Below are 20,903 nucleotides of genomic sequence, written 5' to 3'. Positions count from 1 at the left end.
TCAGAGAATTGCTTTGGTTATCCGTAAGTCATTTTAACAATGGAGCCCCTGACATCTCTGCCTAACTAACCACATCTTTACATTGTTCAGGCTCTTGTTAGAGTGATATTCTGGAAGCGGGGACCTTCTTAATCCTGTCCAATTCTCTGAGACTTAGATTGTAATATCAAGCGATTCTTTCCTGTTAGGGATTTAAGAGGAAGATGGTTTGTGTTATGCTCGAATTTAAAAAGCGGGATGCTTGTACACTCTTCCCTATTTTCCCATTCCTTCCTGCTCAGTTTTTATAAAGTATAGAGACTTTATGTGGAAGGATGAATGTTACGCATGTCATACCAGTGTCGCAGTTGAAACATTCATTAATCCAACAATCAGATCTAAATTCCTCACCTGCCACATCTTCACTCCCTACAAATGAAGTCTCTGGTGAACTCATTCTGAATTTCCCTGGAGCTTAGGCTGGCAATCCTTATGAAATTTGTTGCAGCTGCAAAAATGTGCCTAAATATGGACACAAAATCCCTAAATAGTCCTCTGAATCAAAGTTAGCCATTTCTTTCCCCCTGCTAGGCACCCATAAATGTTTGTTGAATGAGGGAAGGACAGCATTAGTTAGTCCCTAAATTTGTATCTGCATTAACACCACAGGGTTTGAGAAGCTAGTTGAACTTGTTCTGTATTTTATTGAATGGCATGGTCATTTTGCCATACATACTTGTTTTGCTTTTTTCAAACATTTAGCAGGGATATGAATTTGCTCATGCCTACAGATCGCCTCCCACACATGTGACCATTTAAAAATATATAGGGAGCAACTTAAAGTCACTTTAATCATATTTGGAATAGTGCAATAGCTTTGTAAATTTAAATGAATTGCTTGTCTTTGAAACTAATAGTGTCAAAGGTAAAGGTAAGTCAATAGATTACGTTTCTATCCTCGAGAGATAGAAATTAATCCATTTAATAATGTGCACAGATATATTATTTCTTTAAAAATACATGTGAGTGTCAAAATTATTAAAAAATGAAGAAACTTGCAAAAAATTTCAAAATTTTGTCCAGAGGGAAAGGGTATAATGGGTCAGTCCATAGTAGGTTTAAAATTGTACTCAAATGAACTGAAAAATAAAACTTGGCTAAAAATTGACTAATCAGATTCTTGCAGTTTTTCTTCTGTATCCTGATTTTATGAGAGGCATGTATATCCTCCTCCCTCCAAAAAAAAAAATCTAACAGTTGAAGATATTAAAATATATTTCATTGCATGTTCAGATATTCTGGGGTCCAAATATATTCCACCCAGTCCATAAATAGCACATATTCATTTAATCTTTGATTAGCAAATGTCTTCCTGAAATTTTACTGCTGGTGTGTTCATTGCCTTTCCAGGCAGGTAAAAACACATTGTTTTTCCACAGCTGGGATCAGAAAACCATGGAACAACATATACTTAATGGAAGCTAGTTTTGCCATGCACACCTGCTAAGTTTCACATTTTTTTAAAAAAAGAACTCTGTGTGTCCACTCTTTTGATCCAGTTCAGCACAGCCCTAAAATATGAATCAGAGGAAAGCTGTGGATATCAGCTTGTGTCAGTCATGCTTTAGCTGTTCTTGACGAGACTCCCTCCCCCACCCTCAGAAAAAAAAAGAAAAGAAAACGAAAAATGAGGAAAAAACTTGTTTCTAAATGTTCAAGGAAATGTGCCAGTGAGAAATATTTTAGGTAATTTGTAAATGAAGTCAGAGACAGAATCATAAATAGAAAGGCCTTTTTGTCCTCACTGAAGCCGGCCCATATTCATGTATTTGGAGATGATTCCCTCCGTGATCAGAGATTTAGAATTTTTTGGAATTTTTTTAAGTGCGGTGAAATGAATGTAATTAACTACAAACATCTCCGTACAGAAAGGTATCTGTTCTCAAAGTGACTAAGTTCCCTTCCTTCCCCTGGAACGTCCATGAGTTGAGGATCACCTGATTTGCATCTATGAACAATGTTCCTTGGTTTCTTACTTGCTTGGAAGGCATTTTCATAACAAAATACTGGGGGTAGTAAAAGTAGTAAGTAGGAGTCTCCATGCAAGAGAAACTGGAGTTCCCTAACATGCACATGATTTTAAAAAAATAATACGAAGAAGATGCCTTGAGATGCTGGCAGTTTCAACATTTGGAACAAAAGAGTTCATATGTATATTTACATCCTAATTGCTCAGTTTTACCGTACAAGCTTCAATTTAGGAAAATATACAGTACTTTTGCATATAATGGTAACTTGTGAGCCCCTGAGTCAAGTAGAGAGGATTTAAATACAAAAAAAGGAAAACAGCCATTAAAAGCACTTACATTGTATGTGGAGTAAATAGTACAAAATGATTATTTCCCTGGAAGACCAGGATCAGAAACATGCCTATGAAGACCCAAGATTCCTACAGTGCTTAGGGATGAATCTGTCAAAGAAGGATGCCTAACTGGATGAAGATAGGTTTTTCTTTGCCGCGGGTGAAGCTCTAAAGAGAGATCACTGTCTTGTTTTAAAAGTGAAGTCAAGTTGTCTTCTGAAGCTGTGTTCAGGTGCACCCCACTTGAGAGGGATTCTTTGGATTTAAGTTTAGATTTTTCAAGGTCTAGAAATTCAGGACACTGAGAGAAAGAGAAGAAAAACATGTTTTTTTTTAAATAATTCATTTGGACAGATTTCTAAAATTATGTTCACAAAATCTAAATACATTTAACTTCCTCATTAATCTATATTTGGCTAGTGATCGTAACCAAGCTTTCCCTACCAAAGATGGGTCAAGGCATTGGAGGTTGGGCATCAGTTTGTCCTAAACAACCATCCTAAGAACTTTTACTCTGAAGCCAGATCAGATTCTTCTTTGTTTTAAAACAAAGTGTTTAAAACAAAGTGCGCGCACACACACACACACACACACACACACATTATTTAACGTTGAGTTTTCCAGATGAGTTCTAATTCAATAAATCAATTTTAATTCAAAATTCGAGACAACTGGAATCAGAAACATGAGTCATTTGGTGAGTAAACAGTGTAAGGAGGGCAGGAAAAACAATGAAATATCACTCATCCTCGTGGTGAGGGAACAGAAGGCTGGCTGAGGACCATGCAAAAGCTGACACCCCGAAACCTTCTCCCACCCTCACTCCTGGGGGTGCGACATTCTTTAGGAATCTCCCAATTATCTTAATGTTAATACCTTGCTAGAGGGAAAAACCCTGACAATGACAAGGCCTCAGCGCCTCCAGTATCTTATAGGTCCTCTTAAGCATATGAAAGTTCTATTGAAACCTCCCTTTTTCCTTACCTCCCCAACACCCATCCTGCATAACCTGCCACCCCTCACATCCTGCTGGGGCAGCAGCTCTCTCTGCCCATGGGTCCTGTCCCCGTGCTCTAATAAACCACTATTTTGCACCAACGATGTCTCAAGAATTCTTTCTTGGTCATGGGCTCTGGACTCCACCCAACTGAACCTCACCCATATTCTAAAGCTTCATCATTTGGTCAGAAACTATTACCTAAATCCACTGAAAATAAAGTACATGGTTTTACAAGATCTAGGACATTCAAAACTACTTAGAGAAATTAAATTTCTACTTGATATTTCAGAAAGATTGCAGTGTTTTCCTTCTGCGTATTTCCCTGTTATTAATGTAGTTTCATTTCCCAGAACATATTACACTAAATTCCAAAACTTCTATAAAAGTTTTACAAGATTGTTTAGGAAATCCTTGCTCTTGGGTCCACCTTTCTTAGGTGCAGTTTGGCTATTGGGCTTCAGTAATAAAGAATAATTTCCTAAGTGGAATTCCAAGGGAGTTAGACTTTTCATATTAACATAATTCAAAAGGCCTTAGAGGTCTTCAGAGGCAAGATAAAGGACATCTTAATATTCCTCTTACCATGATGGAGATGAGAAAAGTTTAGAGATCTCTGGGCATGTGTGGGGCACAAATGAGATCACCAGTCTGTTGGCCGTGGAACCTGAGGTCTTTGGACAGCTGCTGTTTCTCCTCCCCCTCCTCCCAGACTCCCTGCACAAGAGTGCCTCTTGTCACCAGAGCAAATGACAGACCTTTTTCTGAAGTGCTTTTTGGACTCGGGGCTATTGGCTTTGAAAGCTCTACCACATATAAACTTAAGCAGATTGATTCTTGAAAAGAATTTTTTTCTTAGAAAAAAATTGCTAATGTTTTTTAAAAAAAAAGTACCTCTAACTCCACTGTTCTCAAACTTGAAATGAACATGATGATTAGTGGGGAGCTGGTTTAAATGCAGATCACAGGGGCTATTTCCAACAATTTTAGAAACAGACGGGGATGAGAAACCTCATTTCCCATAGCACCCCGGATGATTCTGATTCAGGCAGTCCCCAGAGAGAGAGATTCCCAGTTTCACACTGTCTACACTCACTTGTGAGGAAGGACTGAAACTTCTGTCCGTCTTGATGGATGCTACAGGATGGCTGGTTCTCATCAGGCGGATGAGGGGCCTCTGATACTCGGCTCCAGCGGTTACCATGCTGTAGGCTGGGGGGACCACGGTGGTTTGTTTTTGCAGCAACTGTAAGATGGTCTGGATGTCGGCAGTCATTTGGGATTCAAGTCTGCGGGACAGACACAAATGGGGGAAGACAATCCTAAAACAGTCCAGGATCGCAAAGCATTTGAGAACATTTCAGCACCACCAAGTAGAACTATGGCCCTGCTGTAAACAAGGATGACAGGAGAGGGAGCACGGAGATTCTCTCCTGGCTGACTGATGCTCACTTTCTGTGTCCCACTAATGGTTCTGATAAACACCGTTGCTTTCCTGCATCTACAATAAGATCTTCACAGAAAAGCAGCTCAGTTGAAATAGATGACATTTTTACTAATCTTTACTGATTTTAAATGTAAAACACACTGAGACTATTTTAAATCAGTAATCTGTTTTTTAATCAGGCTTTGCTGTTTCTTGTGAGCATTTTATTTATTCTTTAAAAATGGATTTGGCAGCACATTTCTTTCAGGGCTGTAGAAGTCAAGGAATTTCTTAGGTGTTTCAAATTTACATTACCTTTATTTTACCTTGCATCTCTCCTATTCATAGGATTGCATGTTATTCCTTTAGTGCTGTTAGATTCTTTATCATTAAGTGCTGTTAGATGCTAAATGCCTTTTCCATTCCTTTCTCATTTATAATTCCGGGACTTTTGTATTTAAGAAACGGACGAAATGTACAAGTTCACTTGCTTCTCTGACCCATCTGGCTTGCAAAATGCCAGTCTGATGATTTCTTCCTGCCAGATCTCATAAAGAGCCAACTGGTCTGTTAATTTCATTCTCATTTTAAAGTAAAATTCTAAGGAAAATAGCAAAATACAATAGAACTAACTTCCCCCTCTTTTTTTTTTTTTTTTTTGCATGTGTTAACAGCGTTTTAAAAAAGGGAATTTTGTGGGCATAAGAACAGAAAATTAGGACCATATGCCTCTTTAGAAAACCTTAACTCTTCACTTATTTGCACTATTTTGTTTCCAAATGAAAGCTGTAAGGAGAAGGTAAATCGTACCAAAAATGTTAAAATCACAGACCTTAGAATCTGCATTTTAACAAGATCCCTAGGTGATTCCAAAGAACATTAAAGTTTGAGAAACTCTGTTTTAGAACCAAGTGTTAATGATTTCCCTAAAAATGTATATCTGTAGGTATAACATATAAATATATAAGAACCCTTCTTATGTAGACCTTTAACCCAACATATAGTTTAATTGGTCATTAAAGCAGAAAAGCAGCAGGAGTGAAAATGACTCAAGATAGACCATTTATTATCTGTTTTTTTTTTTTTTTTGCATTGTGTACTTAATATGAATATTTGAATGAACAAAATGGGGTTGTGATTCACAGGTCTATATTTGAACAGAATGTGGACATTAAATAGGACAGACCCAACTCTAGGAAATGTCCCAGGATTCTCACTCTACAAAGTCCAAGTTTGAATTGAGTTGTCCTCTTCAAACTTATTCTCTATACCTTTGCCTTCTGGAGTAAAGTGGAAGAAAGATGATGTTGGAGATCTCAGTGCTGTAAACATGTAATGTGTTGGATTTTAAATCCAAGAAAGGCTAAGTGGAGTTAGGACAGAAAATATTTGTGAAAAAATTGGAGATAAACAGAAGTAAGTCAAAGTGAGAAATATGTCAAGGGACATACAGATGCTGGGACGATGTCAAAAGAGATGTCAAGAGAGATTTAATTGTACTTTTGAAAGGAAAATTTCATAGAATAATAACTAATGCAATCAAATAACAATTATTATTATTATTACTAATGGACAATTGCAAATTATACAGTCTTAGATGTGTGTGTCCTTAGGAGTTTACACTTAACAGTCCTAGGACATATTGAAAACATGTTTTCAGTAATCTTTCACTTATCCTGGCAGCAATGATTGGTACTGCTGACCAGGCAACAAAGGAGTCCTAAAATCTGAATTTTAGTCCTGAAGAAAGGACTAAAGGAAGTACATGTAAAGTAGGAGGAACACCAATAATAGAAGTAAAGTTCACTGCCTGTCATATTTTACCTAACTGTTTACTTCTTGAGCATATATAGTTTCAATATATCATATCTTAGTCTTTAAACATCTTTGCAGGTGTGTATGAGTCAAAGATAGAAACTGAGGCTGGAGAAGCTTCAATGACTTGACCCAGTTATCCTGTACATAGCGAAGTAGCAGAGTTATGGCTCTAATCTAGGCTCACTGCAAGTGTTTTGCTAAAGAAATCACTGCTGTCCCTGTCATTCACCCATTTACTCACTCGCTTTAATAGCTCCTCAACAAGTTGAACACATACACCATGTCCTGGCAGTAAAGAAATGGGCAGTTATTTTCTCTAAGTCACAGAAATCAAAGAATTCAAGTTCAGAGATCACACATATCAATTTTTATGTTTATACAGTATACAGTTTTATGTATCTTGTAACTAAAGGATCAACGTGACTTGGCATAAATAATAGGGAGAGTAAAAAAGCAAATGTATCAATTAAGCAACTTAATAGGTTTCCCTGACCATTAGTAAGTATTATAATGGGAAGTTCTTAAACTTGAACCAGGATTACTGACCCTAAGAAAATGATAGGCTGTTTTAATGTTCTCAGATATGTTTTAATTTGACAAGATCTGCAGTTAAAATTTAGGAATGGGATATGAACCTTATCACCAGGAGATTTTAAATTCAATTAAAATCCATGAAAAGATAAAAATACAAAATAAATCTTTAGTTCATGCAGTATTTTCCTACCTTTGGTTGACATTAACAAATTTATTTCAATTCACAAATTTGTCAATTTTCTAATTGTCTGTTTCAATTCCTGATTAACTTGTGATAGCAATGTATATGTGTGCGTACACACATTTCATGTGCTTACTATATTGTTTGACACTGTTCATTTTTGAATTAAAACAATAAACAGCATGGATAAAACAATTAAAACAATAAACAGCATGGATAAAACACACAAGAAACATTAAGGAAAGATTAAGTAAACCAGTAGCTTATGGGGTATACACAAAATTCCTGGGATGTGTTCAGTATAGATCATGAGTAAGCAAGTAGCTTGCCAGATGTGGACAGAATTCCTCAGCTGTATAGAGACAGCATGTGCATAACCTGTAAGACATGCCAAAGATAGAATAGAAATATGATGCAACAAACCAGAGTGTGGCTTATACAGATAGAGACAGAAAGGATGAATTATTCTCATGTCATCTCTGGAAAGAGAACTGCCCCCCCCCAACCTAAATTTGGCCATTCAGAGATGACACACAGCAGAGGCTCATCTGGCTCTATCTGTGTTTTACCTACAAAAAGCAAATACAACCTAAGGCTGTTGAGTAGAATAAGTGGAAAGCCACAGCTGTGGCCAGGTATACCTAGCCTTACATCTCTGTGAACGAACAAGTGTGGGCCATTGGGATAGAAGGAATTTTTTGTCTGTGGACCTTCTGTGTCAACCTCAACTCTGTCTGGTCCTAGTAACCACACCTCAGGGCAGGGTGATTCAGCACGTATGAACATTGCGTCAATTGGAATTCAGCTGTAGTGGGCTTCTTTTATGCTATGCTTGTATTTATTAGAAATGTGTTAATTACCTCTTCTCGCTCTTCTCATCTCATTGTATGTTTTACATCGGTTTAGTAAATTATGTGATTTGAACATTTTAGTTTCATCGGTGAAGTATTCGGTCTGTGACCACTGCCTTGCTTGGTGGTGTACCCGGAGGCTACTTTTGAATCAAGGTCAGCTCCCATATGAAATACTACTCACACAGCTATATCATACTCATTCATTTTTTTTTTTCCTGAATCTCAGCGATCAATTTAATCTTAAGAAGTCCACACAGAGTTGGGTTAAGCAATTCCATCCCCCCTAAAACCAAAATTTATTCTTCATCTCAATTGGGTATAGATCAACGATGGAGGAAAAGTGGAGAAGACCTGGGCTTCGACTCTGTGGTATTTCTAATTCAATCACATTATTGAGAAGCTTTCTGAATAACCATATGTTTAAATAATTTTGTCTATACTGAAAAAAAAATGCCGTAACACATAACTAAGTTACCAGAAACAACCAAAAAGCATAAAAGCAGGATGCAAAGAGGGTGTTAGTAAACAAGCTAAATATGAATTATTCTGAGGAAAAAGGAGTTTTCTTCAGCAGCTGGTGTGGGTGATATACTAATTTTATGACAAGTAAAGAAAAAATAGGATTTATGTTGCCAGAATCATGAAGTTTCTAAATAAATGCTCCTTGCAACGCAGATTAATAATTCTGTCAACTTCTAGTCTTATTTTAAATAAGTAAGCATATGTGAAATATATGAGATTATGGTAGTAGGAATTTGCTAGTTGCAAGGGGAAAACCATAGCCAACCAAGGGCCTGGGGGATATCCTCCCTTTGCCTCACTATTGCTTATACCTGTTAAGCTGTTCTTGAAGCAGATCTAATCTTTGCTCCACTTCCCCATAAGTGAGGTCACTTTCGGTTTCCGAGATCCCCCAGGCAGCTCGCTGGAGTGCTGAGGTGCTTGACTCGTCAGCCTGAGTCTGCACATGTTCCCAGCTTCTTGTGTCGGCGATATCTGTGGGAAACACCAAGATGGATATCAACTTCTTCAGGTGCCCCTTTGCATCAGCACACACAGACATCCTCAGGATGAGCAGGAAAGGATCTCAGAGTATAAGCCCGGAACCAGAGAGCCAGAGTGATTCGAGGACCTGTCCAGGGGCCACCACCGACGGACCGCTGAGCCCTACCGTCCTCACCCTGCCTGCCACCTCCTCTGCCCTTTTTCACATGAATAAAAACATAGAGACGGTCGTGAGCTTTGAATACGATTTTGTTGCAGATTAGAGAGCAGTGATTTTCGCTTCTGGATTTGGGAAGAAAGAACATAGCTTGCTCCTGTAGACATACCTCGTTTTATTGCCTCGCTTTGTTGAACCTCACAGACACCGGTTTCTATACGACCAGTGCTCTGACCCGTGAGCTAGGGAGCCTTCTCCTGATACTGGTTTTTACAGAGCAAAGGTTTGCAGCAATCCCGTAAAGATCAAGTCTATGGGCACCATGTTTCCAACAGCCTTTGCTCACTGTCTCTGTGTCATATTTTGGTAATTCTTGCAATGTTTTGAACTTCTTCATTACAGATTTGTTGCGGTCATCTATGATGAGTGATTACAAATCTCTGAGAGCTCAGATAATGGTCAGCACATTCTAGCAATACAGTATTTTTTTTTTTAAGATTTTATTTATTTATTTGAGAGAGAGACAGTGAGGGAGGGTATGAAAGGTGAGAAAGTCAGAGGGAAAAGCAGACTCTCCATGGAGCTGGGAGCCCAATGTGGGAATCGATCCTGGGACTCCGGGAACATGACCTGAGCTGAAGGCAGTTGCTTAACCAACTGAACCACCCAGGTACCCAGCAATACAGTATTTTTAAATGAAGGTATTGCACATTATTTTTAAAGACAGAATGCAATGGCACATTTAATAGACTACAGTACAGTGTGAACAAAGAACAAATTTGACTCTTTTTATTGTGATAGTAACTTTTTTTTTTTTTTGCACTTGTCTGGAACAGACCTTGCAATACCTCTGAGGCATCGTTGTATGTATGGCTTCGCCTTGGATTGAAGGTTTTGGGAGCTGTTCTCCAGGATAATTAGCATACTTCATGATTCAGAGTGAGCCCAGGGAGAGAGCCATGAAAAAGTTCTGACTTTCAGGAGCTTTTCTTACGCCAACCCAACTCAAAGTAGAGCCATCAAAGATGGCCAGGGGTGTTAAAGGTCCTATAGTCCCATGATACTATTGCATGTTTTTATCTTTCCTTGTAGCTCCTTCTGCACTGTCCTTTCTTATAGCCATATTAATTTCCAATACACTTTCTTGTCGTTCTTTTATTTAGAATATTTTTATGTCGCTATACTTGAAACTTCCCACTTATCTGCTCGAGTCCACTTTTCAAAGGCTCTGAGGCTCTGTTATGTACCAGAGACACTCTGCTAAATGTGGAGGAATTACCGGCAAAGAATACCCAGGCCCCACACTTGAAGAATCTGGTAGCAAGGTTCTGATCATTTCTCATACTGCTGATGAATCTCCTTTTAATTTTTGGCTTCTTGTACAATCTGTATTTGCAAGTTATCAATATTGGAGGGCAAATATAATCTCTTACTTTTCCTCTCATTTTTATCATACACTGTGATGGCTCTTCTTCTGCTTTCTTTCCCTCTACATTTTCCATATCCACATAAGAGCTTAAAATGATTTAGGCTTGGAAAATAAAAACCTAGAAAAAATACTAGTGGAGTTGGGAGTTTATTTCAGACGTAAAGAAGTGACATCTTCTCCTCATTGGGAGGGCTGGTAGGAGGAAAAGAGTATCTAAAAGTGGTCTTCATTTTCCATGGAAATAGATTTGAATTACAGAAAGTGATTTTGGTTTGATAGAAAAACTTTTTTTACTTTTTTCTTTTTCTTTTTTTTTTTTTTGGACACTAGCTATGATTAAACACTGACAAAAGTTATGTAAAGTTAAGGAATTTATATCCTCAGCTATTTAAAAAAATGGGTAGAAAGTAACGATTTGGGAAGATTAGGTATGATTCTAGAAATAGGGAGCAGGATTTGCAGGCTTCTTGCAGTCCCTTCCTTTCCTGCAGTTTCTCCCAAAGTACAGTCAACTCAAAACCTCTCCTTTCTCCAAGAAACAGAGAAAGCCTCTGTACTCTTTCTTCTATCATTATGTCTTTACCATTGAATCCACAGAAATTTCTCTAATGATATCGTTATGTCTTTACCATTGAATCCACAGAAATTTCTCTAATGAGGTGCCTACAATTGCTGCCTCAACTGGGTGAAGCCCTACCAAAGGAATTAGTACCTCCGAAGACAGCATTAGAAAAACAGAAGGTCAAGTTTCCCTGTTCTGTAGAAATGGCTATCAGATCTCATAGGGGTTGTTAAGAATTCCAGAATGGTTCTTTGTGATTAAGGAAGGTTTCCTTAGCCTATGGGATCCTGGTGTTTTCTTTTGTCTTTTAAAGGTACAGAATATAATTCCTTTTGATTTTACCAAATAAAACAAAATGAAAATGAACATAGAAAAACCATATTGCTGAAGTTTAGAGCAACGTATCAGCCGATTTTCACTGGAAAGTATGACTTACTATTCATAGACTTGTAACTCCATTCAAAATGAAAAACAACAATATAATGTCTTAGTACAGGAGGTTTGCAATGTTGGAGCAGCAATCCCAAACATTTAGAGCACACATATAATGGTTTGGTGATGCCAGTGCTTGTCCCTGTCTAGCCACCTGCTAGCCGGTTACTATAGGAATCTAGAGAAGACAGTAAGAATTGGTGAGATGGAAGTTACATATAATGCTCAGAAGTTTTGTGTCAAGAAAGCTTACAGAATTTCTGCCTATGCTTAACAGCTCTCTCGTTCACAAATCATATATAATAAATTGATTTTTAAATAACAATGGTGAATCACATGCATGAATTATGTAGGATTATATTCTTTAACACTCTAGAAAAAAACTGATTATCTTCTCAGCAGAAATGAATAAAATGTAAACTATTAGACAGAAGCTTCCTTGATTATACTTTTTTATTAAGGTCTGGATATGCATGATTGGCTTGTTTAACAGCAATATAGAAGAAAAAAGTTCAAAGGGGAAATCCTGGTTAGTGGTCTTAATCAAAATGAACATCCTTGTAGACAGTTTCTAAATATATCTCAGAAAGAATCTGTACTTGGTTGCCTTGGAAAATGTTGCTATAGTTGCAAGACACATTTCTGGAAATGGATGAAGAGAAAGTAAACTTTTGCTGTGCTCTGGGTACCCATTTTTTCTAGAGTTAACTTTTGACTTCAATCTAAGTAGGATCAGAATCCACTTAATTTGCTTTTTTTCTTTTCAGTTTTACCAAAAAGGTGCTCTTCTGTTAGGTTCAGCATGGCAAGTGCAGGAATGTTAGTAAATGAAATTTCCTACTGATAAAATAAAATTTGTGGGATTTAATAGTTTGCCCTGCAACTGTTGGAGTTGTACCCTACACAGTATTCAATTTCTTGAACATCCCGTAGTATGTCACCTTAACAAATCATTAAGGGATAAAATTTACCATGAATGAAGTTCTGGAATTCTCCATTGGTTGGCCAGATTAATTAACCAGGTTAACTATGTGTCACACTGGTCAACTCTGTATGACATCAATTATTTTATTCAATTGACATGAATATTTAGCTATGCATTTTCATTCAAGGTAAGGACTTAGTATTTAAATAGGGACTGAGTTGTACATTTTTGGAAATTAAAAATTTGTAGATATTAAAATTATTTGTTAGGATACTTTTTTTTTTAACCCTGCATGAAGAATAGCTAATTAAAAATAATTGGAAGAAGCGGCCAAGAAAAATACAAAATGAAGGGCATGTGAACTCACTGTCAGCAAGAGTCATTACAGAGTCAAATAAAGTCCCAAAAATACATCTTTAATGACTTGTCACTTGAGACTCCAAAACTCAAGAAGAAAACAATAAAAAGTACTTTAAAAAAAAATCAGGTCCACATTCTGCTGACTTTTGGAGAGTAGAGATGGTTTAGTGAGCTCTTCAGAACTTCTGACTGCCATAATACAACCTTTTCCTATTTTTAGTACTTCCCAGAATCCGATTTCATAAATAACTAAAATGGGACATTTGGTAATCACATCTAATATTCCATTCTTCCATTGTGATAAATGAGGCACTATTTTCATTCGCTTCATCAAGATTTTAAATTGTCCCGAGAACATTTGCATATATTCTTAGCTTACTTCAACATGGGGTCATTGCAAAAGCTGATTTGATAGCATAGGGAAAGTAACTCTGGAAAAATGTGAAGCCTAAACATCCTAGATTCAATAAACTACTGTTGTCAGATATAGTCACTTCAAAAAACGGTGACAAAGTTAGGTAATATTTATTTATTCTGGGCCATCATTTTGCTATCTTGCCAGACCAAGACCATTTTCCTTTTATTTCTGTTATATTCTTTTGATTGTTTTTGGACTATACATTCTTTATCTCTACGTTTTTATATATCCATTTGTACATATGCATTTTATATATACATTCAGTGATTAAAAACTTACAAAGTAAAATCTATGAGAAACTACTAAACTGAGTTAGGGATTTTATTTCAGAGAAAGTGATTTATGCATGTTACCTTGTTCAATAATGACAATCAATTAGTTGGTTAGAAAATGTTATTCTGTTTGAAAGATGAGCAAGCTGAGCTTAGTGGGGTCTGTCAAGTCACTTATTCAAAGACATAAAGGGAGCAAGTGAAAAAAGCAAATAAAGGGAGCTGGGGTTGGAACCCAAGCAGTCTGACCCACACCTGTTCTTGAACCCACCTAAAAAGGTTAGAGTTAATGAGATCTACAGCTCTAGCTCCCATTTTGCTGAGTTAATTGTTGCTCCTGTGATAATTCTTACCTTTTCCTGTTTCACATCCTTTAGAGCAAATTTGCATACATTAATCAAACATCATTCTCCGTCTCATGCATCTTTTCTACAATAAAACCCATATATTTGTGTATGCCTTCTCGTAGAGATGTTAAACAAATGTGTTTAAATGAGTTGGGTAAAGAACATGATTTATTTAGGGGCATTTCTCCCTGAAAACTGAAATTCTTTTTGGTGTTTTTTGTACTGTTACCATATTGGCCAAGAAAATGACTGGGTTGGGGGTGAGGAGTGGGTACAGTGGTTCTTATACATATATAAGAATTAACTGGTTAGCTCTCTTGAAATACTCAGTAATCCCGACTCCCTGTCAGAATCGTTACAATAGACCTTCCCACGATGTTCTATGTGGCATTATGTTAACTCTCACTACCACAAAAACCTCTTACGCTATCAATGTTTAGGAGTAATTAACACTTTTCCAGATTTACACAAATGCTTTATACATGACCTGAGATCTGAACTCTGCAAATATTTCATGAAGTTGTAAACAGATTAAATTAACGTGTGTGAGTACAGTTCCTTGTTTGTGAGAAGGTGCCGTTTCACAATTAGCACCCAAGGGGGGCAATCTGATTCCTGAGAACCTTGATTACCTTTGCAAGAATGACTTCTTTTATCTATGTGAATTCTTCCTGAGGTGGGTACTGTTTCTTCAAAATTGAGTCCAGCTGCTTTCCCCACTCCTGCAGGAGAATCTGCTATTCCTGAGAAGAGAGGCTTTTGTTCATCATCAATGGAGGAGATAAAAGATGAAGATCTGCTTTTTTTCTCTTCAAAGTGCTTCTTGGAAATCTGATAATGTCTTATCGTATCTACAGAGTCTTCAAGACCATTTGCACTCTTCCCTTTGCCAAAATCTATCAAAAAAATTATTGTATAGGAGATAATCAAACGTGAGGTTCTATGCACATTATATTTCCTAACGATACATAAACTACATTTTTAATAGTTGTGTTCTTTAAATAACTGTAACAGAGAATTTTCTTTAGGGGCATCTGGGTGGCTCAGTTGGTTAGGTGTCTGCCTTCAGCTTGGGTCATGATCCCAGAGTCCTGGGATCAAGTTTCGCATCCCTGCATTGGAGTCTCTGTTCAGTGGGGAAGCCTGTTTCTCCCTCTCCTCCTGCATGCTCCTCCCCCTGTTTGTGTTCTTTCCCTCTCTTTCTGTCAAATAAACAAGTAAAATCTTTCAAAAAAATAAAAATAAAAAATAATTTTATTTAAAACCACCAGGAAAGTTGTTTATTCTCTTTTCCCCATTGAGAATGTAGCTACTTAAGGAAAATCTTTTCTTGATTTAAAGTCATTAGATTATCTTAATGAAATATGCTGTGGTAGAATTAAAGGAATATCTGCAGTATTAATAATGTTTACATCTCAGAATAAAAACCCTGTAATTTATAACCTTATTTATACATGTTCAATAGTCCTTTGTATTCTTAAAATCTGGTCCACTGTCGCTTTAAGGAAATGAAAAAAGGAGGGAAAATGTGTCCTAATTCTAAAATATCACGATTATGCAGGCTGTTTGTTTTTAGCCGCATGTCCTCTCATGTGGCAGCCAGTCGTGTGTTGCGAAGGTCAAAACCAGAAGCTTCCTTGTAGTGAAGGCTGACGGGATGAATTTCAACCTTAGTTCAGTATATATGTAATGGCCTTGACATTCCAAGAAGTTTGGTAGTGTAGCATACTGCAAAGAATATAAAGCTTAAATACAGTAATTAAGGTGGGTTTACCTAATCACATTAAAGCCAGTAGTGCATATTGGCTGTTTTATACTGAAATGTCAGGATAATTTTAGCCCTGATGGTTGTTTTAGAATATATTTCAGCAGGAAAAACTCAAAAAGACAAATCCCAGAACTTATTTCCATTAGTGTCCTGGGGAGACAATATAATTCTCCATCTGGTAACTGCTAATAACTAACTAACACAACTCCAGAAGGTGTAGTATTTTTTAGAGAAATGGTTAAGATAGTGTCCCCATCTACTCTATGCCTGGTTGTGCTTAGTCTCTTATTTATAGAAGTCCAAATGAGCTGATTTAAGCCACTCCAGAGAAACTTCCAATTATTTAAAAAATATGTATCATGATTTAAAATACGAGAAGCCAGAAAACAGCCCAAGGTAAAAATGAAGAGAGTTAAAAATCAACTTTATGGGTGCCTGGGTGGCTCAGTGGGTTAGGTGTCCTACTCTTGATTTTAGCTCAAGTCATGGTCTCAGGGCCATGATATTAAACCCACATGGGGCTGTGAGTTCAGTGGAGTCTGCTTCAGATTCTCTCCCTCTCCCCTGCCCCTCCCCTGCTTGTGCCAGTGCACCTGTGCATGCACACACACTCTCTCTCTCATATAAATAAATAAATCTTTTTTAAAAATCAAGTTTATGTGAAATTGTTATTAAGGAGTTAGTTTATATCCTATCAATTAAATGTAGCAAAAACTGATTGTTTAATTTATTTTCTTTAAAATTTCATGCTTACTCAGTGATTTTATCATTGCTGAGAAGATCACAGACCTTTCCAGTTTCCCTTCCTTCCTTCCTTCTTTCCTTTTTTGAGAGAGAGAGATCGAGAGAGAGAGAGAGAGAGAGCGTGCGAGAGAGAGCACCTGATGCAGGGCTGGATCTCAAGATCCTGACAGATAATGACCTGAGGCAAAACCAAGAGTCAGCTGGCTGCTTAACTGAGCTACCCAAGCACCCCTACCAATTTCTAGAACTGTGGACACATTGGTTGCTCAACATCATTTACATTTCCCCACTCAACCACTAATGTAATTGGCTGTAAATTTTCAGATCAGCATTTCCTTTTCTCTCCAATGTCCCTGACACAGTCCTCCTTAAACTTCTCAAGTTCATTATTATCATCTCATCCTCTGTTTTCTTTGGTTTTAATTTCTTCCCTCTTGAAAATTTGGTCCATGTTCCCGATTTTATAAGCATATCTCATTCCTCAAAAAAGAATCATTTCCAATTTTATGGTAGTAAATGTAAGGGGGGTGGGTAAAGCTTCACTGCTCTAACTTGTCCTCGCACCTGCTTAGTGACTTCCTGCTCCTGAGTACACCTTTGTGCAGTTTGGGTACCAGTGGGATTTGAGTCAGTGCAGGCTTCTCATCTTCCTGAGAATGCCTTTCTTTTAACCATGGCATGGAGTCTTTTCCGGTATACTCAAATGTAAACTGAATTAACCATTACTTCGTATGCCTCCAATCCAAGTATGGAGAGTGCTAGCATGGATCTCTGCAATGAATGTACATCACAAATTATGCAACATTTTGTCTTTTTGGCTTGAGAGGTCTTAGGAGTTCTCTGTAGACTTTTCAGTCCTCACACATAGTAAAATGTTCTGTCCTACCTGCCACCTGGGCCTTGCTCGGTCTTTGTTTACTAAGTATGACTTGATTTTGGATGCCAAGGGACAAACCCATCAGTTGAGAGATATTTTTCAGTTGAATTATAACTTGTTGATTTTAACTCAGGACAAATATTCACAAAATGTGGTGAATGAGGGATCATGATTTCATTCTCTAATAAAATGGAACAGATTACTTTATATACATAGTCTCTAAATTCTATAATAACAATTCCAGGTAAAAGCAGAATCACAAGAGAAGAAGAAAGAGTCTAATATCCTTGAACTGTTCTAATTCATAAGGAGAGTTACTCTACATTTATTTCTGTGTTCATTGCCCCTGGATGATGAACCAGCTGCTTCCCGGAACCCAGGCCACACGGACAGTTTCTTTAATGCAGCCTCGCTGCAGCCATGGTTTTCTATTCCTTATTAGATAAATCAAAACTTCATATTCTATCACTGAAAATCAAAGTTGAAATGACAATCTATTTGTGGATTAAAAATCGAAACTGCTCAGGGTTAGGCTGGAGGTTGGCTGAGGGAATACATGAAATTAGGCTAAAATGCATTATAATTAGCCTCCAGGTACCTCTAGATTTTGATGGGCTGTTCCATTTCTGCCTTCTTCTAGTTTAAGTGAATTATTTGATAGATATTAAATAGTATTGGGTACTGTTAATTCTTGATACTAATTTTTTTCTTAAGGCTATTCTTATCCTAAGTAGAAATAGTATTCTACAGGCAGTAAGGGAAGGGAGTTTTTACTTTTTCTCTTTTGTTGGAAGTGAGATTGTATAATCACTCCTGTTAGCCATCATTATACAAAGAAAAATTTTCATCTGTTTAATTAAACCTCAAATTTGCTTTCTGATTTAGATGATTAAAAACTTTTTTTTTTTTAATTCCTTGTTTCTGGGGGTTGATAGTTCACCTCCTCACAATTCTAAAGCATTTGTGTTTTACCCTGTGGATGTCTCTCTGGGTTCAGACTGAATTCAAGAGCACAGGACAAGAGTGTCCTGATGGAGTAGTTGACCCATCCATCTTAAGAATGATAATGTAACATTCTTCTATTTCAAACAATCTAGGAACAAATGCTTCCTCACTCCATCTTTTATGGAGCCTTTATTTCAGATTAATTACCATTTTTATTTTTCAGACTCAGTAGATAGATCCAAATTTTGGTCAAAGAGAGGCACTTAGTGTGTCCTGCCCTGTCAGCATTTGACACTGGATTTCCTACTGGTAACAGTTTTGAAATAAACTGAGCATTTAGGACCAGAAGCATTTAAAAAAAATGTTATTTCATTAAAAATAGAGTTCTAAAATAAATTTCTTCAATTGATTTCAAATACCTTAGTTCCTCTCTAGCTTCAAGGAATGTTAAAAGGGGACCAATGTTATTTTTTTATACAAATTCAAGATAAAAACATTTAAACTATCTTAAAAAATTAAAGCAAATTACATTTATGTATCACTAAAGTGGACATTAAAAGCTAAGTATTATTTGTTATTGGAGAAGATGTTCCTAAGAGATGCCAAAATATAATACCAACATTTTTAAGGCTTAAATTAATAGAATTAAACCACTTTTATTACAAAAGTAGGTTCAACAATGTATATATTTACTCCATACTTCAGTAATTTTCATACTACTATACTACTTTGATACTGCATTTTCTGTCCATAGAAAGAGTTGTGCAGAATATTCCAAATATTCGGTCACAAAACCCCTATCAGTTAAAAGATACGTGTGTGTGTGTGTGTGTGTGTGTGTGTGTATCTTATGTGTTATTATACATGCTATTATACTAATATATTATGTATAATATATAATGGTATAATAATATAAACTGTATGCAACATAAAATCTTAAATTATTATTCCTATCACCCAATGAGTGAATCATATTGGTATACTCTGAAATAAGTACAATCCAACTTTGAAGACTACTTAGAGACAACTTGTTTGGCATTTTCCAAATGAGTTTACCTCATTTACTTCTGTTCTGCCCAACCATTTTATTTTATTTTTAAAGATTTATTTATTTGACAGACAGAGATCACAAACAGAGTAGCAGGTAGAGAGAGAGGGAGGAGCAGGCTCCCCCCTGGCAGAGAGCCGGATGTGGGGCTCGATCCCAGGACCCTGGGATCATGACCTGAGCCCAAGGCAGAGGTTTTAACCCACTAAGCCACCCAGGTGCCCCTGCCCAACCATATTAATAACAAAGGCCATTAAATAGGTCACTGAAGCATCATTCTTGTTCTTCACTTTCTGAAACAATGACTTTACTTCCATCTCAGGAACTGTAGGACCTCTTTCTACAATGGCCTTAGTTAAAGTTGGGCAGTTCCAGGGCACTTCCAGTCCAGAATTTGAAGAAAGAAAAGAACTACTTGAAGATTAAATGAACAAACAAACAACAAGAGGTCCTCAAATTCACAGCTAAACTAACAACTTTCTCTTGTTGAGAAGCAGGTTTATTTCATCAGAAGAAATGGGAGGCTCATGAGGGCAAAGCACCTTCATCAACAAATTAATTTTAAGAGATAAGTGATCCACAATGCTAACTTCTATTTTGTTCAAGTCAGCTTGCCAGAGATTCTATGTACCTTTTCTTTTTAAATGTATCTTTTTGAATGTAAGCTCCTTAACAATGTGTAGCTGGCATGATTGGAAGGGGTGGGAGGTGGTGAGGATTGAAGCCTGAAGAGTTCTGGTGCCTTGAGTAGGTAGTGAGTGGCAGTGTAGGACTCAGCCTTTGTCTGTTTCCAAAACCAGTCCATATGTTCTTCTCTCTGGTTCTTGATGCCTCTGCTAAGTGATTCACAGTCATCAGTACTCTTGGTTGTCTGCTTTCAAGGCAGTGTTTCACACGAGCAGTAAACTAACTAAAATAATCAATGCACTACATGAGCAGCTTTTAGTTTCTGTACCCCATAGCATTTAGCATCAATAATTTTCTGAAAGCTCTCTGTTTTTTATACTTATGTATGTTATTTTTTCCTATACATTGATTCTACATCAAGATATGTATAAAATGAGTGTTCTGCCTTTAGAACATTAAATTGGGGCAATGGGGACTAGATTGTTTCCAGCAAATTTATATACTTCCTGTAGCACCGTGGAGTCCTGACGACTGGAATGGGTTCTCAAATTCTGGATGACTGGAGTTAATTGTGTCTTCACATTGCCAAAATCATGCTTACTTATTGACACACCAGGAAACTTCAAAGAGCTACAGGCAGGCAAATACCTTACTATGTATACTTTATATAAAATAAGCCCCATAGACTAAGTCTGCGATTAAAGAAAAGTTTTCAGAATCATTCAGAAATGTCTAGTTGCATGAGCACAACACATTGTAATATGGTCTCAGGGCCTTATCAGAAGATAAAAACATTAGATTATTTAGCTTGAGAATGAGGACAATAAATAAGATTG

The 20,903-nt window shown here is 37.0% G+C and overlaps 1 protein-coding gene across 2 annotated transcripts in view; it reads right to left on the bottom strand.

Annotated features, from left to right (window-relative positions):
* Positions 1 to 663: 663 nt before the first annotated feature.
* The window catches only part of KCNH7 (potassium voltage-gated channel subfamily H member 7), a 486,041-nt gene continuing 465,801 nt past the window's right edge, over positions 664 to 20,903 (bottom strand). For both annotated transcript variants that reach the window (XM_004743962.3, XM_045066785.1), the window contains 4 exons: positions 14,691 to 14,954; positions 8,985 to 9,147; positions 4,435 to 4,627; positions 664 to 2,642 (listed from right to left, as the gene is read on the bottom strand). In XM_004743962.3, the coding sequence (XP_004744019.1) occupies positions 2,376 to 2,642; positions 4,435 to 4,627; positions 8,985 to 9,147; positions 14,691 to 14,954 (887 nt within the window). In that variant the 3' untranslated portion in view covers positions 664 to 2,375. The remainder of the gene's footprint in view (positions 2,643 to 4,434; positions 4,628 to 8,984; positions 9,148 to 14,690; positions 14,955 to 20,903) is intronic.

The sequence above is a fragment of the Mustela putorius genome, unplaced genomic scaffold (assembly GCF_011764305.1).
Source record: "Mustela putorius furo isolate JIRA1106 unplaced genomic scaffold, ASM1176430v1.1 tig00003869_pilon_pilon_pilon, whole genome shotgun sequence".
Lineage (NCBI taxonomy): Eukaryota > Metazoa > Chordata > Mammalia > Carnivora > Mustelidae > Mustela > Mustela putorius.
The sequence above is the reverse complement of the archived record's forward strand: the minus strand, read 5'-3'. Positions and strand labels throughout refer to the sequence as shown.